General features: G+C 46.9%; 1 protein-coding gene across 5 annotated transcripts in view; it reads left to right on the top strand.

Annotated features, from left to right (window-relative positions):
• The window catches only part of JADE2 (jade family PHD finger 2), a 171,853-nt gene that overhangs the window by 33,239 nt on the left and 122,234 nt on the right, over positions 1-16,380 (top strand). For all 5 annotated transcript variants that reach the window (XM_019506281.1, XM_019506280.1, XM_019506277.1 and 2 more), the window contains exon 4: positions 12,161-12,318. In XM_019506281.1, coding sequence (XP_019361826.1) covers positions 12,161-12,318 — 158 coding nt within the window. The remainder of the gene's footprint in view (positions 1-12,160; positions 12,319-16,380) is intronic.

Below are 16,380 nucleotides of genomic sequence, written 5' to 3'. Positions count from 1 at the left end.
GGGGGAGGGAAGGAGTATGGGGGGGCAGACTGAGGCCCCTACAGTGAAGGAGGGAGTGGGGCAGGGGCAGGCACTGCCCGGCCATGGCAGAGGGGCATGGTTCATGCCAGGGGGTGGGGAGCTTCTGTATACCACTGCGGGAAGCATGCGGGGGCATGTGCCCCCAGATCTGTGCATAGGGCAAGGGCAGGTTGCCTGCTGTGGGCTGGGACAAGGGGGCTGTGCCAGCCTCTTTTTGGTAGGGGGCCTGGACCGGGGCTGCGTTTGGGGTGGGGCAGGTGGCAGTGGTGCTGGGAGTGGGGCTATAGCCACCCCATAGCCCGCCTCAAGTGCAGCCCAGTCTAGCTCCCCCGCTGGGAAAAGGCTGTCACAGCTTTCGGCCCTAACCCACAGTGGGCAGCCTGCTCTCGCCCTGCACACAAATCCAGGGGACGCATGCCCCCCATGCCTCCCCCAGGGGTGAACACAGTGGTGGGAGCTACCCCTCTCCCCTCCCTTGCACCCCTCAGACCAGCCGCCCATGGCTCTTGTCTCCTACCCTGGCTGGGCAGCGCCTGTCCCAGCCCCAGCCCCACTCCTTCCCTCACCGTGGGGGCCTTGATTTGCAACCCCACGCTCCTTTCTTCCCCAACGCTCCTTCCCCCCACAGACTTACTGGCCAGATGCTGTTCTCCAAGCTGCTGGGCTGCACCGCTGGCTGCATGCGTGTTGTGGCTGCACACATGCACACAGCATTTATTGGAGACATTATTGGCCACATCGACCAAAAAAAGCTGATTGCCAATAATGTCAATTTTCCTTTTATTGGTGTGGTGCTGATACAATATGGACTGATATATTAGTGTACCGCTCTATTTAGGGATACAGCTTCTGAATTAGAACTGCTAGACCTTAAATGCTGGAGTCTCCTGTGGGAGAATATTGGAAAAAAACCCTGGTCATACTCTGTTCACTCTCCCTTTTGGCTCTTTCCATTCTCTGTCCCTGTGTGACACAGGCTCCTGGGCAAGATGGACCTATGGTCTGATCCAGTAAATGACACTTCTTACGCAATCTATAACCGCCTGAAGAAGGACTTGAATCAGAGTGCAGATTGTAGATTATGAGACTTGCGCCTTGCTGAAAATGTGACAAAGAGGACAAGGGAAATTTTGTGCTGTGGTAGGATGAGGAGGGTAGATTGAAACTGTGAATGGGGGGAAAGTCCAGTTGGCTAATGGGATTTACTGAAGGTCTTTGACAGTCATCCCATGCAGAGGGCCCATACAAGGCAAAGTTGTGAGACAGCGCCTTCTTGGCTGACACACCAACATTGAACTAGAGATGTGCAAAACTAGTGACATGAGCTACTACAGCTTAACTAACACCATCTAGATGGGCTAATGCAATCTTCATTTCCTTCGGATTGTGCACAGAAGGGACCCCTGTACCACTGATAATTGGGTTATATGCATCAACTAACTCTCACTGAAGCCCTGTTTTGTGAGTGAATTTTATCTGTTTAAAAGGGATAAAATAATGACAAACACTTGTGCGGAGCGTGAGGTGAGAATAAAGTGATCTGGGGACTGTGCCCAGCCCTGGTGGAGAGTACCTTTTTCTGGGGGAGAGAAGGATAGAATAGTGTGACCCCGTGACTCATGCTTTCCTCATTTATATCTCCTAATTAATACATTTAGTGCTGGTAAATAGCTGCTGGACAGCTCTGGTGACTAAGTCTGCTGAACAGGGACTTCCTGGGCACCAGCAGCAACAGTTCTCCTCCGTTGCCCCCCCGCACCATGCTCCAGCCCTGATCTGGAGGGGCTGGGCCACCTCAGGCCTCCAAGCCCATTTAGTCGTTGGCCTTTTTGCAAAGGTTGCCAAGAAAGGTGTGGTGCACATAGGTTTGAAATCTCAGCTCTCTCCTGCACCTTTCAAATCTGCCACAAGCCAGTTTGCAGCAAGCCAGGAGGTTGAGTACAGGAAAGGATGGAGTAGGAATCCTGGTTGGAAGGGCTTTTTCAGTGGGTGAAGATCACGCCTTGTGAAAGAGTGAACATCAGGATCATTGTCACTTAGCTTTGATATTTTCAGGTGAAAATTAAGCAAGGCCCTGGCCTGAGGCTGTCATTTACATGGGGGGGGTGGTGAATGGCATCTGCTTGGATTTACAGCACTTGGTCCATTTGTTGCCATTCTTGGTGTTTTGCTTTGCACCCTGTTAATGTTACTTGAGTGCACACATGACACAACAGAGTGCCAGTTTTGCTGCTGTGTTTTTTCTAATGCCTGTGCTTGACACACGTGCCTCTCCTTCCCTTTGATTCCATGTGCATCATTCAGATCTTCTGAAACATCGTGGACCACTTTTCCTACCTAGGCAGTGAATCTAGTGACCCCTGGACTGTATGACCTCTGATGGTCCCTGACAGCCCTACTTCTCTGTGACTTTGTGACTCTCATAAGAGCAGTGCAAATGGCATTTTGAAAGTACATGGTGGTTTGATGCTTCTGTGCCTGTCAGGATTGCAGTGCAGTAGAAGTGCCATACATTCTCATTGGCCTGATGTTTAATGATAATATTTATCACGTTAAAGCAAGTGTCTAGGCAGAACCAATAAGTCAGGAAAAGTAAGTGCCAATGGGAAAAAGACAGATGTCTGCCCACAGGAGCAATGCCAACAGTCTGTAGCACAATGCCAACATGCAGATGTTGTAGAGCCTGTGACACCACACATCCTTTGGCACAGCTACTTTTTGAGAACAAAAAGTGGTGCGGGTCTACAAGCACCACTCTCTTTTCTTTTTAGTTTAGTCACAAGGTAGTAGCTGGGTTGAGCTATGAAGAGCAGGGGTATCTCCATCATGCGCTGCATTGAATCTCCAGGGACAAACTATCAGGGGGACTTTGCAGTTCGGTCAGGACTTTCCCCATTTGTTCATGGCACAGTAGGATGTGGCAAGGTTGTTTCCTCTCCCTCTTCAGCCTCACAAAGGACATGGGGGCGAGGCCAGACTTTGAGCTATAGAGCATAGGGGCACCAATAATGGTCCACTTGGTGCTGAGTCTTGCTTGGAAGCACCTGAGTAGGCTTAGTGCCTCATACCCAATAATATCAATGAGGGAGTACTTGGACACCCACTTGGGTGCTCATCTGCTGCTAGGTGCACCTAAACATCTTTGAGAATACAGCTCCCTGGGTCTCGTCCTCTTGTAGGGCAAATAGGGTTATTCAAGATTGAGGTCCTAATTGTACTACCCCCTGCACGACTGTAGTGGGAGAGAACTACTGCAGCCTGCGCATTAGTGAAGTCACCATGCTGCAGCCAGAGTTGCCATATTTTGCCTAATGGCTCACATTGGTTATTAAATTAGAGTTGTAGCCCTTTAAACAGTTGTTCATTTTGTTTGAAGAAGCAATTAACATCTTCCAAGCAGATCGGTGGAACCCGTGTTGCTAAGCAGCAGACCTTTAAAGACAATTTGTCAATTTCTGCAGAAGGGAAGAAATAGTAAACAGTCCTATTGAGAGAAAATTGCTTGTTTTCTAGTACACAAGTTTCCTTCCACCACCAGGTCTTCAGTTCATCAGTGCCCAATTTATCCTTTATTTAGTTTTCATAAATAATTCAGAAGAGTTTGAGTAGAATAATTGAGTCTTTCCCCAACCGTAATCCCAGACAATTCAAAACAAAAAGACATTTTAGATTACAATTTGAGCATATTAGCTGTTGGTAGATTTCCAGACAACTGATCTGCTTTCCTTTAGAATTTCTGTGGCATTCTATCATTTCTAAAGTGTTCTGCTTTGATAGTTAATAATTTGAGCATTTCCAGTTCTTCATGAAAAGACAGAGGCATCATCATGATAGAGTGCTGGCACACTTGCTGCCTTTGAATGTGGAGGCTTATCTGTTTTCGAAGAAGGGCTAAATAAGTGAAGCAGTAATATTGCAAATCCAGCCTGCACTGTGCCTTATCATCTTCGGGGAAATAGATATAATCATACTTATTTGGCTCAAAATTAGAACTAAGCTTCTATCCTAATGTGAGCTGAGAAGCCAGAGGGGACAAGTTTGGGGGAAGATTTGGTGCAGGGAAAAGCAGGCTTGTGCTCTGTGCAGTCTGCGGTGAAAAAATATACAGAGTGCTGATACTGGCCCCCATTTTCAATCTTAAGGATTGCAGGGGATGGAGCGGGGGTGCTCTGCAGCCTCCAGGGAGGTCTTGCATTGCATTCACAGCACGATATTCTTCACTTCAGCCCCTAAGGAGGTTGTGAACCATTTGTAAAGCTGCCCATACTGTACTCAGCCTGGCATTCAAAGTCCTGTAGGCAGTACAGCACAGGCTTTCAATGGAAATGATAGCAGGGTCTGCTGGAGCATGTACATGGGGAAAAGTTGTGACCCCATCAGACATCCATGCGGACTTAGAAAGAATTAAATACATGACCCCAGGTAATATCTGTCAGCAAAGAAAATGCATTTATCGTAGTCTGTGTGGTGAGGAGCTGACCTCTGACATAAGTACAATCCTGTCCATACGAACCTCAAGACCTCAAGATGCAATGAGCCCCACTTCTGCCTCAAGAAGGGCAATTGATTGCGAGTGCTTGTTACAGCTGCTCTGGTGTCTTTATGCTACAACGATCTTCCTACAGATAGAGAGCAGGGAAGAGGGAAGGTGGTTGGGGCAAAGCTGCACTGGCCCTCAATTAGCAGGACTTTTCCATTCAGACTGACTGTCTGCAGACAGCTTCCTACTGGCCAGGGACCCCATGAAGTGCACCTTTGTAGTCTGACTTTGCTGTGACATTTGGTCTGTGAACAAAAGTATGCTTTTGGGGTTGTGCATATAATGGGTGCTGAGATGTGACAATGGTAACAACTTTATACGTATATAGATAGCATCAGATAAGTTGATCCTACTTTATTTTCCCAAAACTTCATATTACCAGTGGGTGACGCTCCCCATACCATGGAAGGTTCCCTTGTTGACTCTCTGTGTGGGCTCCAAAGCCCTTGCAGCTCCTAAACATCAGCATGAGTTATGGAGACAATGAAGAGTGGCGGTTAGCTGATTTTGTCTTGCTGGCTTAGCCATCAGATAAGGCACAGGACTGGGAGTCAGGAGATCGGTGGATGCTGGCAGAACAAGGAACAATGGTCTCAAGTTGTGGCAAGGGAAGTTTAGGCTTGCAACCTTTTCACTAGGAGGGTAGTAAAACACTACAACAGCGTGGGATCTCCATTCTTGTAGGTTTTAAGACCCATCTAGACAAAGCCTTGGCTGGGATGATCTAGTTGGGGACAGTCCTGCTTTCAGCAGGACATTGGATTAGATGACCTCCCTTCCGACCCTAATTTTCTATGATTCTGTTTTCAGTTCTATTACAGACTTGCATAATTTGGGGAAAGCCACTGCAGGTCCTTGTGTCTTTGCATCTTTACCTGTAAAATGAAGATAATGGGCCAGATCCTCATTTGGCATAAGTCTTCTTTGTCTGCCTCTCTTCTCATAGCTGGTTCCCAGTCAACTGATTTAAGGATTAGTCCTCGATTAGGATTCTGAGTATCCTTCTCATACAAAGGCTCCATTGTTGTTAGTGTCCTCTTTGCAAGGAGGAGGAGAAGGAGCTTTAGTTTTTTGAAGTAGTGGTGGAGGAGCCCAGACAACCACCCGAACTAGGTCACTGCTGGGTGTCACAATCTGCTGTCACTTACACAAGCAAATAAGGCCTAGCCCCTCTGACGTCAGTGGTTACTGTGTGAGCCTTCATTTGCTGTGATCATATTTTGACTGGTTTGTTCACCGAATGAAAATGGATGAAGATATCTGTAAAATGCTTGCTTGCTTTCTTTTTTTTTTAAAGAGCCTTTTATTATTTAAACACAAGTATTGTTCCCCTTAACCCACTCTACCAGGTGTTTTAGTCGTGCTGACAGGCCAGTGATCAGCACAGTGCAGGTGGGCCTGCTGTCACTTTCAGTGCTAAATATGCACCTGTTGGTCCTCCCGGCTCCTGTTGGCAGAGATAAAAGTGCGCAGAAGTGTCTGGTCCTTTGCAAGGCTGAGCTCTTTGGAGCGTCTGGAACCTTTTGCTTCTGGGTCACCCGTTCAAATCAAGGTCAGACTGGGGTTGCTCAGAAATACTATCAAATGCCTGTTTGATGGCTTATGTGAAATGAGTTGGTACAGCACCTAACGGACGGCTGTCTCCATCGTTGAAGTGAGAATCCTAGCGTGCATTCCCCATGACAAACTCAGCTTCCCTCTCCAGACCTGACTCTTGGTGAGCGCCCCCAAAAATGCTGAACTTGTCAGTTCCAATCAAAAATAGGGGCTGTTTCCCAAAAGAAAACAAAAAGCCGTACCTGATACTGCAAATGTTGTTGAAGCCAGCTTCCTTGTAGTCATGCTGTCCTGACAGGCTAGTATAATTGCACAATCATACTGCAGTAAACAGTGAACTAGGGGGAAGAAAACGCTCTCCTCGGGTTTCTGCAGGAGCTGTGTTACTTCTCCACCAGGCCTTGTCGGCAGTGCCAGCTTTTGACTCCTGAGCCAGGAAATTCCTCGAACAATTCTCGTGATTTACATATCACGAGCGGGTGATGTCACGTTCCTGATGATTTATTCAGCCACGGCTTTGAAGTCGGTATCATCATCAGGTAATTGACTTGGGTGGATAGTGAAGCACCCAGGGGGAAGCTGAGGGCACTTGGAAGCCAACGAGGTCAGGTAGCTGAAGGCATACTTCAGAGAGTCTGCAGCCATCTCAGAGGCAGGCGGCATCCCGGGGTCTGGTACTTCATGCAGACTTAGCAGCTGTTTCAGAGAGGAGCTTAGACTTGTCAGTCTTAGCTGCTGTGCTGCTCAGAATAAAATGCACTTGGTGCTTCACCTGAGGCTGGCAAAGGATACAGCCGCTGAGGGCCAGCACAAGCCTGTACGACACACTTAAGTCCTTACAAGCAGATGTAAATGGGCACGGTGTTTGGAGTTCACATGCAGGGAAACGTTCCCGTAATTATGAATGAAGTTTTCTGCCACCTCGGGTGCCTCTGCATGAGATGTACTGCAGAGCTGCCTAATTAGCTCCGCAGTAAACGTTTCTGCATCTGTATGGGAGGCCGCAGGAAACTAGAAAACTTTGCAGCAGGTTCATCTTTGTAAATACAAGTATTGTCCTGCTACAGAGTGTTTTGTGTGTGTGCTGCAACACGTGTAGACGCTGACCCAGCTGGCTGGGGCATGAGGGTATTTCAGTGCAGGGGCTGCCTGCCAGCTAGCACAGGGGTGGGCAAAATGCGGGCCGGGGGCCGGATGCAGCCTGCCAGGCCATTGTATCCAGCCCGTGGGCCCCTAAAAAATTCAGAAAATTAGTATTTATCTGCCTTGAGTTGCCTGTCATGCAGCCCTCAATGGCTTGCCAAAACTCAGTAAGCGGCCCTCTGCCCAAAATAAGTGCCCGCCCCTGAGCTAGCGCCTCACTGAAGCACCCTTGTGCCCCAGCCAGCCCCTCCACATCATGTTGAGCCGGGTCCTGCTGCCAGCCAGGGCTGCTCCGATGTGGCTGAACATGCTTGGTCCCAGGCACATGTTGAGACGGTGCACGTGGGAACAATGAACATCATTAATACATGCTTGTAGATGCGCCCCCCTATTCCTGTGCCTCGGGGAATTGTTGCCATCTCCACGTTAGAGAAGAGGAAACAGACAGGGAGGTCCTGGCGTAAATTTTCAAGTGTCCTGCAAGTTTCGGGCGCCGTAGTATTTGTGTCCAATTCCAGACACCTTGGAAGTGCTAAGCTTTTGCAGCTTCCTCTCTCGTTGGTTGTTACTGGGGGTTCTCAGCACCTCTGAAAATAAACCCCTAGATAGCTTAGGCTGAGAACGTCAGGGCTGAAAGACCCTACAACTAGTTGACTCTTATGGAAAATATTGGTTATCAAGGTGGCTCTAGAAATGCTGTTTTATTTGTGCCGCAATGAATTGGCAAGTAGAGGGATATCAAGATTTTAAATGAATCTCGCATGCTATCATTAAAATGCATACAGTCCAGAGAGGACAGATTGTCACAGCCACCAAAACAGAATTGCATGTAGTACTTAACAGGCTAGCCAGCTGGTAGAGGCTCTTCCAGTGCAAGGTAAAGGTTCACATTGATGCTGAATTTTGTTTGCTTTGTATCCTTTGGAGATAGTCATTTGGTGACAGTGAGTAACTGAAACAGCCTTTAAACTGAATGATGACATTGGGGAATGCAGATCTATCAGTAAAAGGGCATACGTGTACATTATGTTTCAGCAAATGCTCTAGAACAGCATTGGCTTTATTCATTTTTTTATTAGCTTGTTATTACTTGATATTCACATATGCAAAACTGTAAGGACTGCAACATCTTGCCTGTTTCTTCTCATGTTTAATTAGCATTTTTCTTAATCTTATTTTAATTTTTCACACTGGCAGTATAATAAAATGTTACTGTGGTATTCTTAACAATTAAATTATATTGGCACATAGAGACTTCAAGGAACTTGACCTTTTTCAAACCTAGCCTGGCTTTGACTGTAGTAGCTAGACTATTAATTATGTTTTTATTGGAAGATGCATTGAGACCATGTCTGGGCAGTTCAATTTAGTTGTATATAGATGTGGTCAAAAGTGTTTCCAAACAAATGCATCAAGAAGAAGGGGCTGCTCCTCTAAGAACTACTGGTATAGGAAAATGGTTTATGTAGTTGTACTTAGCTCTAATTGGGTTATCAGCTGAGGCTCCGAGGATTAAATGAACTGTCCTAAATCCTGGGTCTCAGTTAGGGGTTAATGTGTAGTTTCATCTATAGGAGCTGATTTGGTTTCTAAAAGACCCTCCAGAGCATTTTATCTTTATATTGAAACTGTGAAGCCATCTTTGAATCATTTATTACAGTTCACACCAAGCAGTAGTCAGTTTGAGAATAAACACTCAAAACTGATTAAACAGCATCTGAAGGAAACACCTGATCCGTCCCAGCTCCGCAGATTGTTACACAGAAGTAGCCAGAGACAGGCTGATTAGACCTAGATGACGTCTGGGTATTATTGCTGGTATTGTAGGTTATTATTTCAGATAATAACAGATGGCGGAGAGACGGAGAAATCATCCATTTTCATTTACAAATGGTTCTTTATTCTCCAAGAGACAGGATCGCTCAAATCATTGCTGTCAGGTAATTCCCTGGAAGAAAAACCTTATTTACTATGATGGATTTTTTTGGAATTATTTTTTCCCCGTAGTGTACATCAGGGAAGACTCCATAGGACCAGAAGCAAAACAGTAAGGGAGGATGAGTAAAATCACTATCCAAGGGGCTGAGGATTCGCAGAGAGGCTTGGCATAGATCTTGGAGGAGCAGTTTAATGGGTCAGTGAGAATCAGCGTGTGTTGGGCTTCAGGCTCTGGACATGTAGACAGGCATGTACACCACCATTTAGTTTGATTTTTTTCCTGTTCACTAAGCAAGCTTACTTTTTTTTCCTTCCAGGACTGTAAACAATATCTATCCTTTTGGGAAGGAGACAGAAAATTAAAGTGTGAAAGAGCTTTGTAACCTAGTAATTCCTCTGCATTTCCTTGCAGATAGTTAGAGAGCCCACGGAAAGGTGCCAGGTATTGTTCTAAACATCGTAGGCACTCAGTAGCCACCAGCGATTCAGACCGGCCATTCCAGAAGAGCAGAGTTGGGAAGGATTATTTGTGCCACGTGCATAAACAGAAAAATTGTTCTTGGCCAAATTCTCAACTCTCATATCCAGAGCAGAGCTGAATTTTCACTACCAGAGATACCCGAAAACAGTTGGCAAGTTCTGTAGCCAGTGTAAATGGGGATAGCTCAGTTCAGCCTACATTGATTTACACCACAGTCCTAGCTGGCCCATCTCACCTCTTCCTTTGGCGCTCAGAAGAATAGCACTGCAGAGCATTTGTGAGTCACTTGCTGGCTCAGATGCTCTGTGGGGCAGGTGCTGCTCTTGACTCCACCATTGTAAATCCAGAATGCCCTCTACTGAGGCCACTGGAGTTGGTGTGGATTTCCTGTGGTGCAGCCGAGAACAGACTTGGATCCTGTGCTTTATCTGTGGGCTTGCTTTTCTCAGTATTTTTTCATGATCCGGACAAAAAACTGAAAATGGTTCCTCCAAAATAAAATAGGTGTTTCCTATTGTTACTTCAGGTGAAACAAAGGAGGAGCAGCGAGAAGGACCAGGGGCCTTAGGGGTTTGGAGGCAGTTGTTCAGTGTTGGTTTTTTATTATTTGCAGTAAGCGGGGGGCAATGATTGCCATAGCTAGGCAAAGAAAGTCCTCCTCCTTGCCTTTCCACGTGTCCCACCCATGCCTTCGGAGGTGGCTTCTCTTCCAGATATTGCTGGATTAGAATTGCAGTCAGCCAGCAATGGTTCCTTACCCCTCACCCTCATGCTTGCACCTTGGGACCAATTGTTCTGGCTCTTAGAAAATACTAAATTTGCTTGTTAAGTCCTATAACTAAGAACTGGAGTTGTCCTTTAAAATACTGAATGTATGATCTTTGGGCATGTCCTTGCATTGCTGGGTTGAAAAGTCAAGCACCAGATTTTGTTCTAAAAGTGGGACAAGGTCAGCGTCAGATAATCTAGCTGTTTTTAAGTGCCTCTGTTTGCACTGGTAGCTCAGGCTGTGCTTTAACAATGATGAGTTTCACTGAAAACACCCTAGCAAGTTGTGTATGATATTATGCTGTGACCTGAATGGAATAGTTTGCAAAGGCAGATCATAGAAGGTTTTTTGCTGATTTGCTTGCATTTGTAGCAGATAGCATAAACTAAAGCATGCATGGGAATGAGGTGGCTTTATATTCACGACTGCTTTATCTGTATCAGCCATTCAGGAAGAAAGGAGTTATCTGAAGAAAGTGAATGCAACAGAAAAGGAATCGTATTTTCTGTTGAGTACAAAGTGGATGTTCATGTAGATCTGTTAAGGCCATTGATCAGTTTGGGGAGGATAGCACACACTTTATTTCACCCTTCTTTAAGATGAGTTTTTTTCTGTCCCAAGCTGTATTGAAATATGCAGTTAAAATTGTACTTGCCTCTGGTTTACACTGATGTTTGGTGGAGTTACCTTTAACATACACTGGTGTAAGTAAGGTGAGCATCTAGGCCGCTACATTCATAGTTTAAGATTTGTACTACCTGGCTTTTTGACTTGTTGTAGTTTGACAGATAGCAAATACCCTCTTCGTTGAATGATGGGATTGGAAAACAGGATAGTTCCAACCTGGAGATGTCTTAGTCACTGGACAGAGGTGCTGGTTACCAAGGGTTGAGGTTCTGGTTCTGTTCAGGCCGAGCTCTTGGCCACCCCAGTCTTAGAGTGATAACGTGCACTCTCGTGCGGGCACCGCTGAGAGCAGTCTGTGGTTTGGGCCCTGTTGTCTCCTCTGGTTGTTAGCATAGTAATAACAATAAGCCAGATCCATCCATGCTGTCACACTTCAGGGTCTCCACCTGCCCAGGGACCTCCAGGCTCCCCACTGGGAAGCCCAGAATTCTCTCCAGCAGTCATGTCTCCGTGTCTTTAGACAGATAATAACAACACAGTTGCAGTCTGCCAGGCCATCTCCCCAAGGCAAGAGTGAATAACAGGAAAGAAAAAAAAAAGAATCAGAAAGTAAATAGACACTCTATTTAGACTTTAGTCCAGTCTGATGAGCAGCCACTTCAGAGCCGTCCTCAGAGCACCTCTGCAGCAGGTAAGGGGAGCTGAGCTATGCCAAGGAGAACTCTTGTTCACAGGGAGAAGTTCTCATGCACCCTGTCCTAAGGGGATTAGAGAAAAATCGCTTGAAAGCATTGTACTACCAGGGACCCTCCCTTTTCAGGAGAGCTGTGGCACATTGGAAGTAGGTCTCTGAGATAGACTGGCCTGATGAAAAACAGAAGGACTGACGATGTATCCTAGCCTGTGATGTATCCTATTCTGTGCTTTCACTGCTCCAGTGCTCCAAATAGGTCCTTCCATTTTCTCATGCTTGGCAGGAGAAATCCCTGAAGGCAGGAAAAACCTGAGTACTAGCTTCCTATAGTAAGGCTAATGTCTCATCTCTGGTAAGCCTTTTAAGTCTGTCCCTTGCTTTTTGGTACAGGTTTTTCGTACTGATCTGATAACAGCGATGAAGATCCCCGATTCATACCAGCTGAGCCCAGATGAGTACTATATACTTGCTGATCCCTGGAGACAAGAGTGGGAGAAAGGAGTCCAGGTGCCAGCAAGTGCAGAGGCAATACCTGAACCAGTGGTTAGGTAAGTGAGCGTATTACTGTTTGCATTGCTAGATACATGCTGTCTCTTTTTCCTGTCCTTGGATGGTCTACTTAATTGCTTGGCATTGCTTTGCCTGTCTGTTTATTTGAGGGGCTTCCAAAATAATTTGGGTTTATATGGCTGTCTAAACTGTAATGCAGAGTAAATAAAGCAGGCAGGCTGGGAATGCATGTTAGGTGGAACTGAGTACCAGGCTGGTAAAAAGGGCTTAGGGGAGGGGGCAGATAGAAGCAGCAGAACCAAGTAGAGTCCAGCTGCAGCTGCAGGCTGTGTTGCTGAAAGGGCTCCTGAGACTAGATGGCAGTATACAAGAGGGGAGAAGCAAAGACAAAATCCTCTAGTGGTCCAGTAAAATGTAAGATATGTTGTATCTTTCTGGGAAAATAAATATCTTGTCTTGTAGGGATGTCCAGACTGACCATGATGTTCTGGGAAGAGCATGCTTGAAGCAGCACAAATTTAACAGTACACCAGTGACCATGTGCACAAGTGCCTTAGCTCAAATTAGCGTAGAAATCATGTCTGTGATGGGTGATAGATTTTATGATATGTGAGCCAGTGTTGCAGCATTCACATTGGATTTACTGCTTAAAACAAAACCCTCAGTGTGGCTGGGGAATGTGTTGACAGAAGACCGAGGTGCTAACATAGAGCTTAGGGATGCATGTGAACTCAGGCTTACAACTCCGCCCCACTCCCAGGGCGTATGAAAAGAGGCACCTGATTTTTCAGGAAGAAAACGTCTTTCAAAGGCACAGTAATAATGCCTGCCTTAAATGAGGGAGAAAAGCACTGTCAGGGATGCCAGCAGTCTATGTGCTCATGGTAACGGCATTTCAAAAAGGTCTTTGGGTTTGGGCAGGGTAAAATAAATATAAGAATCCACACAGACATTAATCTGGTGAGTGACTTGTGGGCATATAGGACCCATCTAGAAACATCGCATCTCTGCCTAAGTCCTCCTGAAGTCTGTGGTGTCACAACTCAGGTTGATAAGACTTGGCCTCAAGATGTGAGCCTGCTGTCTGTGCAGTGGATTTTCATTTTCACGCATTGCAGATACAAGACGAAAGCCTGAATTTGGAGGGGACAAAGGGGAACTGCGGCCATTAAGTGGGCAGACAGTCACCAAAAGCTACATAAAACAAGCCTATCAGTATAGATAAATATAACATGAATAAATATTTAAATATAGGCAGCCATAAAAGTTAAGTAGCTGGTCCGATGGGAGAGGTTGAGTATATTGCTCTTGTCCATACAGAGGATGAGCACTTGGAAAAGGGTAGCAACAGCATCTCTCTCTGCACTAAAATTCAAGGTGACCTTTTTATAGCCATGGAGTAACCCTTGTGCTCAGATTCTATAATCCTTATGGCATCATCAAGAAATTGCAGGAAAGGGGATCCTGTCTCCTACGTGGGGTGCAGGTGTGAGACTGTATCTCAATTTTGGGGTTGCTGGTTTCTGCCTTTACAGAATCATAGAAACTTAGGGCTGGAAGGGACCTCAGGAGGTCATCTAGGCCAACCCGCTGCTCAAAGCAGGACCAGCACCAACTAGATCATCCTAGCCAAGGCTTTGTCTAGCCAGGTCTTAAAAACTTCCAAGGAGGGAGATTCTGCCACCTCTCTGAGTAACTTGTTCCAGTGTTTTACTACCTTCCTAGTGAGAAAATTCTTCCTAATATCTAACTTACACTCCCCTTGCTGCAACGTGAGACCACTGCTCCTTGTTCTGTCACCTGCCACCACTGAGAGCAGTCCTGCTCCATCCTCTTTGTAACCTCCCTTCAGGTAGCTGAAGGCTGCTATTAAATCCGCTCCCAGTCTTTTCTCTAGATTAAATAAGACCAGTTCCATCAGCCTGTCCTCCTATGTCATGTCCCCCAGCCCCCTCACCATTTTTGTTGCCCTCCGCTGGACCCTTTTCAGTTTGTCCGCATGCTTTCTGTAATGGTGGGCCCAAAACTGAAAATAGAACTCCAGATCTGACCTTACCAGTGCTGAATAGAGGGAATAATCACTTACTTTGCCCTGCTGGCAACACTTCTACCAATGCAGCCAAGTATGCCATTAGTCTTTTTGGGCACACTGCTGGCTCATATTCAGCTTACTGTCCACTGTAACCCCCAGGTCCTTTTCTGCAGAGCTGCTGCCCAGCCAGTCAACCCCCAGGTTGTACCAGTGCATGGGATTCTTCTGGCCTAAGTGCAGGACTTTGCATTTGTCCTTGTTGAACCTTGTTAGATTCCTGTTGGCCCAAACCTCCAATTTGTCTAAGTTACTCTGAATCCTAGCCCTACTCTCCAGCATATCTGCTACTCCCCCCAGCCTGGTGTCATACGTAGATTTGCTGAGGGTGCACTCTGCCATCTACCAGGTCATTGATGAAGATATTGAACAAAACCAGTCACAGGAGTGACCCCTGGGGCACTCCACTTGATAGTGGCAGTCAACTAGACATCAAACATTCATTAGTACCCTCCAAGCCTGATGCTCCAGCCAGTTTTCTGTCCACCTTACAGTGCATTCATCCAGCCCATACTTCTTTAGCTTGCCTGTGAGAATGTTGTGGGAGACCGTATCAAAAACCTTGGTAAAATCAAGGTATACCACATCCACAGGTCTCCCCACATCCACAGAGCCAGTCACCTCATCATAGAAGGCAGTCAGGCTGGTCAGGCATGATTTGCCCTTCGTTGGTGAATCCATGCTGGCTGTTCCTGATCACCTTCTTCTCCAAGTGCTTAGAAATGGATTCCTTGAGGATCTGCTCCATGATTTTTCCAGGGACTGAGGTGAGGTTGACTGGTCTGTAGTTTCCTGGATCCTTCTTTTCCCCTTTCTTAAAAATGGACACTATGATGGTCCTTTTCTTATCGTCTGGGACCTCTCCTGATTGCCATGAGTTTTCAAAGATAATGGCCAGCAGCCCTGCAGTCTCATCAGCCAACTCCCTCAGCACCCTTGGGTGCATCCCATCTGGCCCCATGGACTTGTATGTGTCCAGCTTTTCAAAGTAGTCCCTAACCTGTTCTTTCACCACTGAGGGCTGCTCAGCTTCTCCCCAAACTGTGCTGCCCTGTGTAGTAGTCTGGGAGCTTACCGTGCTTGTGAAGATTGAGATGAAAAGGGCATTGGGCACTTCAGCCTTTTCTGCATCCTGTGTCACTAGGTTGCCTTCCCCATTCAGTAAGCGACTCACACTTTCCAAGATCTTTTTCTTGTTACTGATATACTTGCAGAAACCCTTCTTGTTACCCTTCACGTCCCTTGCTAGCTGCAACTCCAGTTGCTCTTTTGCCTTCCTGACTTCATCCCTGCATGCCCAAGGAATACTCTTATACTCCTCCCTCATTGTTTGTCCAAGTTTCCACTTCTTGTAAGTTTCCTTTTTGTGATGTAGTTTACTAGAGGTGCACCAATAAAGATTTTTCTGGCTGATAGTGATGGCTAATTATTAACAAGCCATATTGGCTGATATTGATCCAACAGCCCATATGCAGCCCAGCAGCTTGGAGAGCAGCATGTGGCTGGTAAGTGTGTGGGGAGGAAGGGGGGGGTGGGCAGATCAAGGCTCCCATGGTAAGGGAGGGAGTGAGGCGGGGACAGAGTAGGCACTGCTCAACCGGGGTGGAGCACGAGACAGAACCGTGGACAGCTTGGCCGGGGGGCGGCTCCCACCACTGAGTGCCCCCCTGGTGGAGGCATGGGGGGCATGTGACCCGCAGCTGTGTGCATGGTGCAAGAGCAGGCTGCCCTCTGTGGGCTCGGGGATGGGAGCTGCGCTGGCCTCTTCCTGGTGGTGGGGCTGGGCCAGGGCTGCTCTTGGGGTGGGTGGGGCAGGCAGGGGTGGTGCTGGGAGGGAGGGCTACAGGTTGGGCTACAGCCACCCCAAAATTTGCCAAATGCCTTCCATATCGCTCCCTCCTAGTGCTGCCATCATCCACCCTAAGCACAGCCCTGGACCAGCCTCCCCGCTGGGAAGAGGCTGGCGCAAACCCTGGCCCTGAGCCTATGGCAGGCAGCTCCACCCTCACCC

The sequence above is a fragment of the Gavialis gangeticus genome, unplaced genomic scaffold (genome assembly GCF_001723915.1).
Source record: "Gavialis gangeticus isolate Ggan-Ray unplaced genomic scaffold, GavGan_comp1, whole genome shotgun sequence".
Taxonomy (NCBI): domain Eukaryota; kingdom Metazoa; phylum Chordata; order Crocodylia; family Gavialidae; genus Gavialis; species Gavialis gangeticus.
The sequence above is the reverse complement of the archived record's forward strand: the minus strand, read 5'-3'. Positions and strand labels throughout refer to the sequence as shown.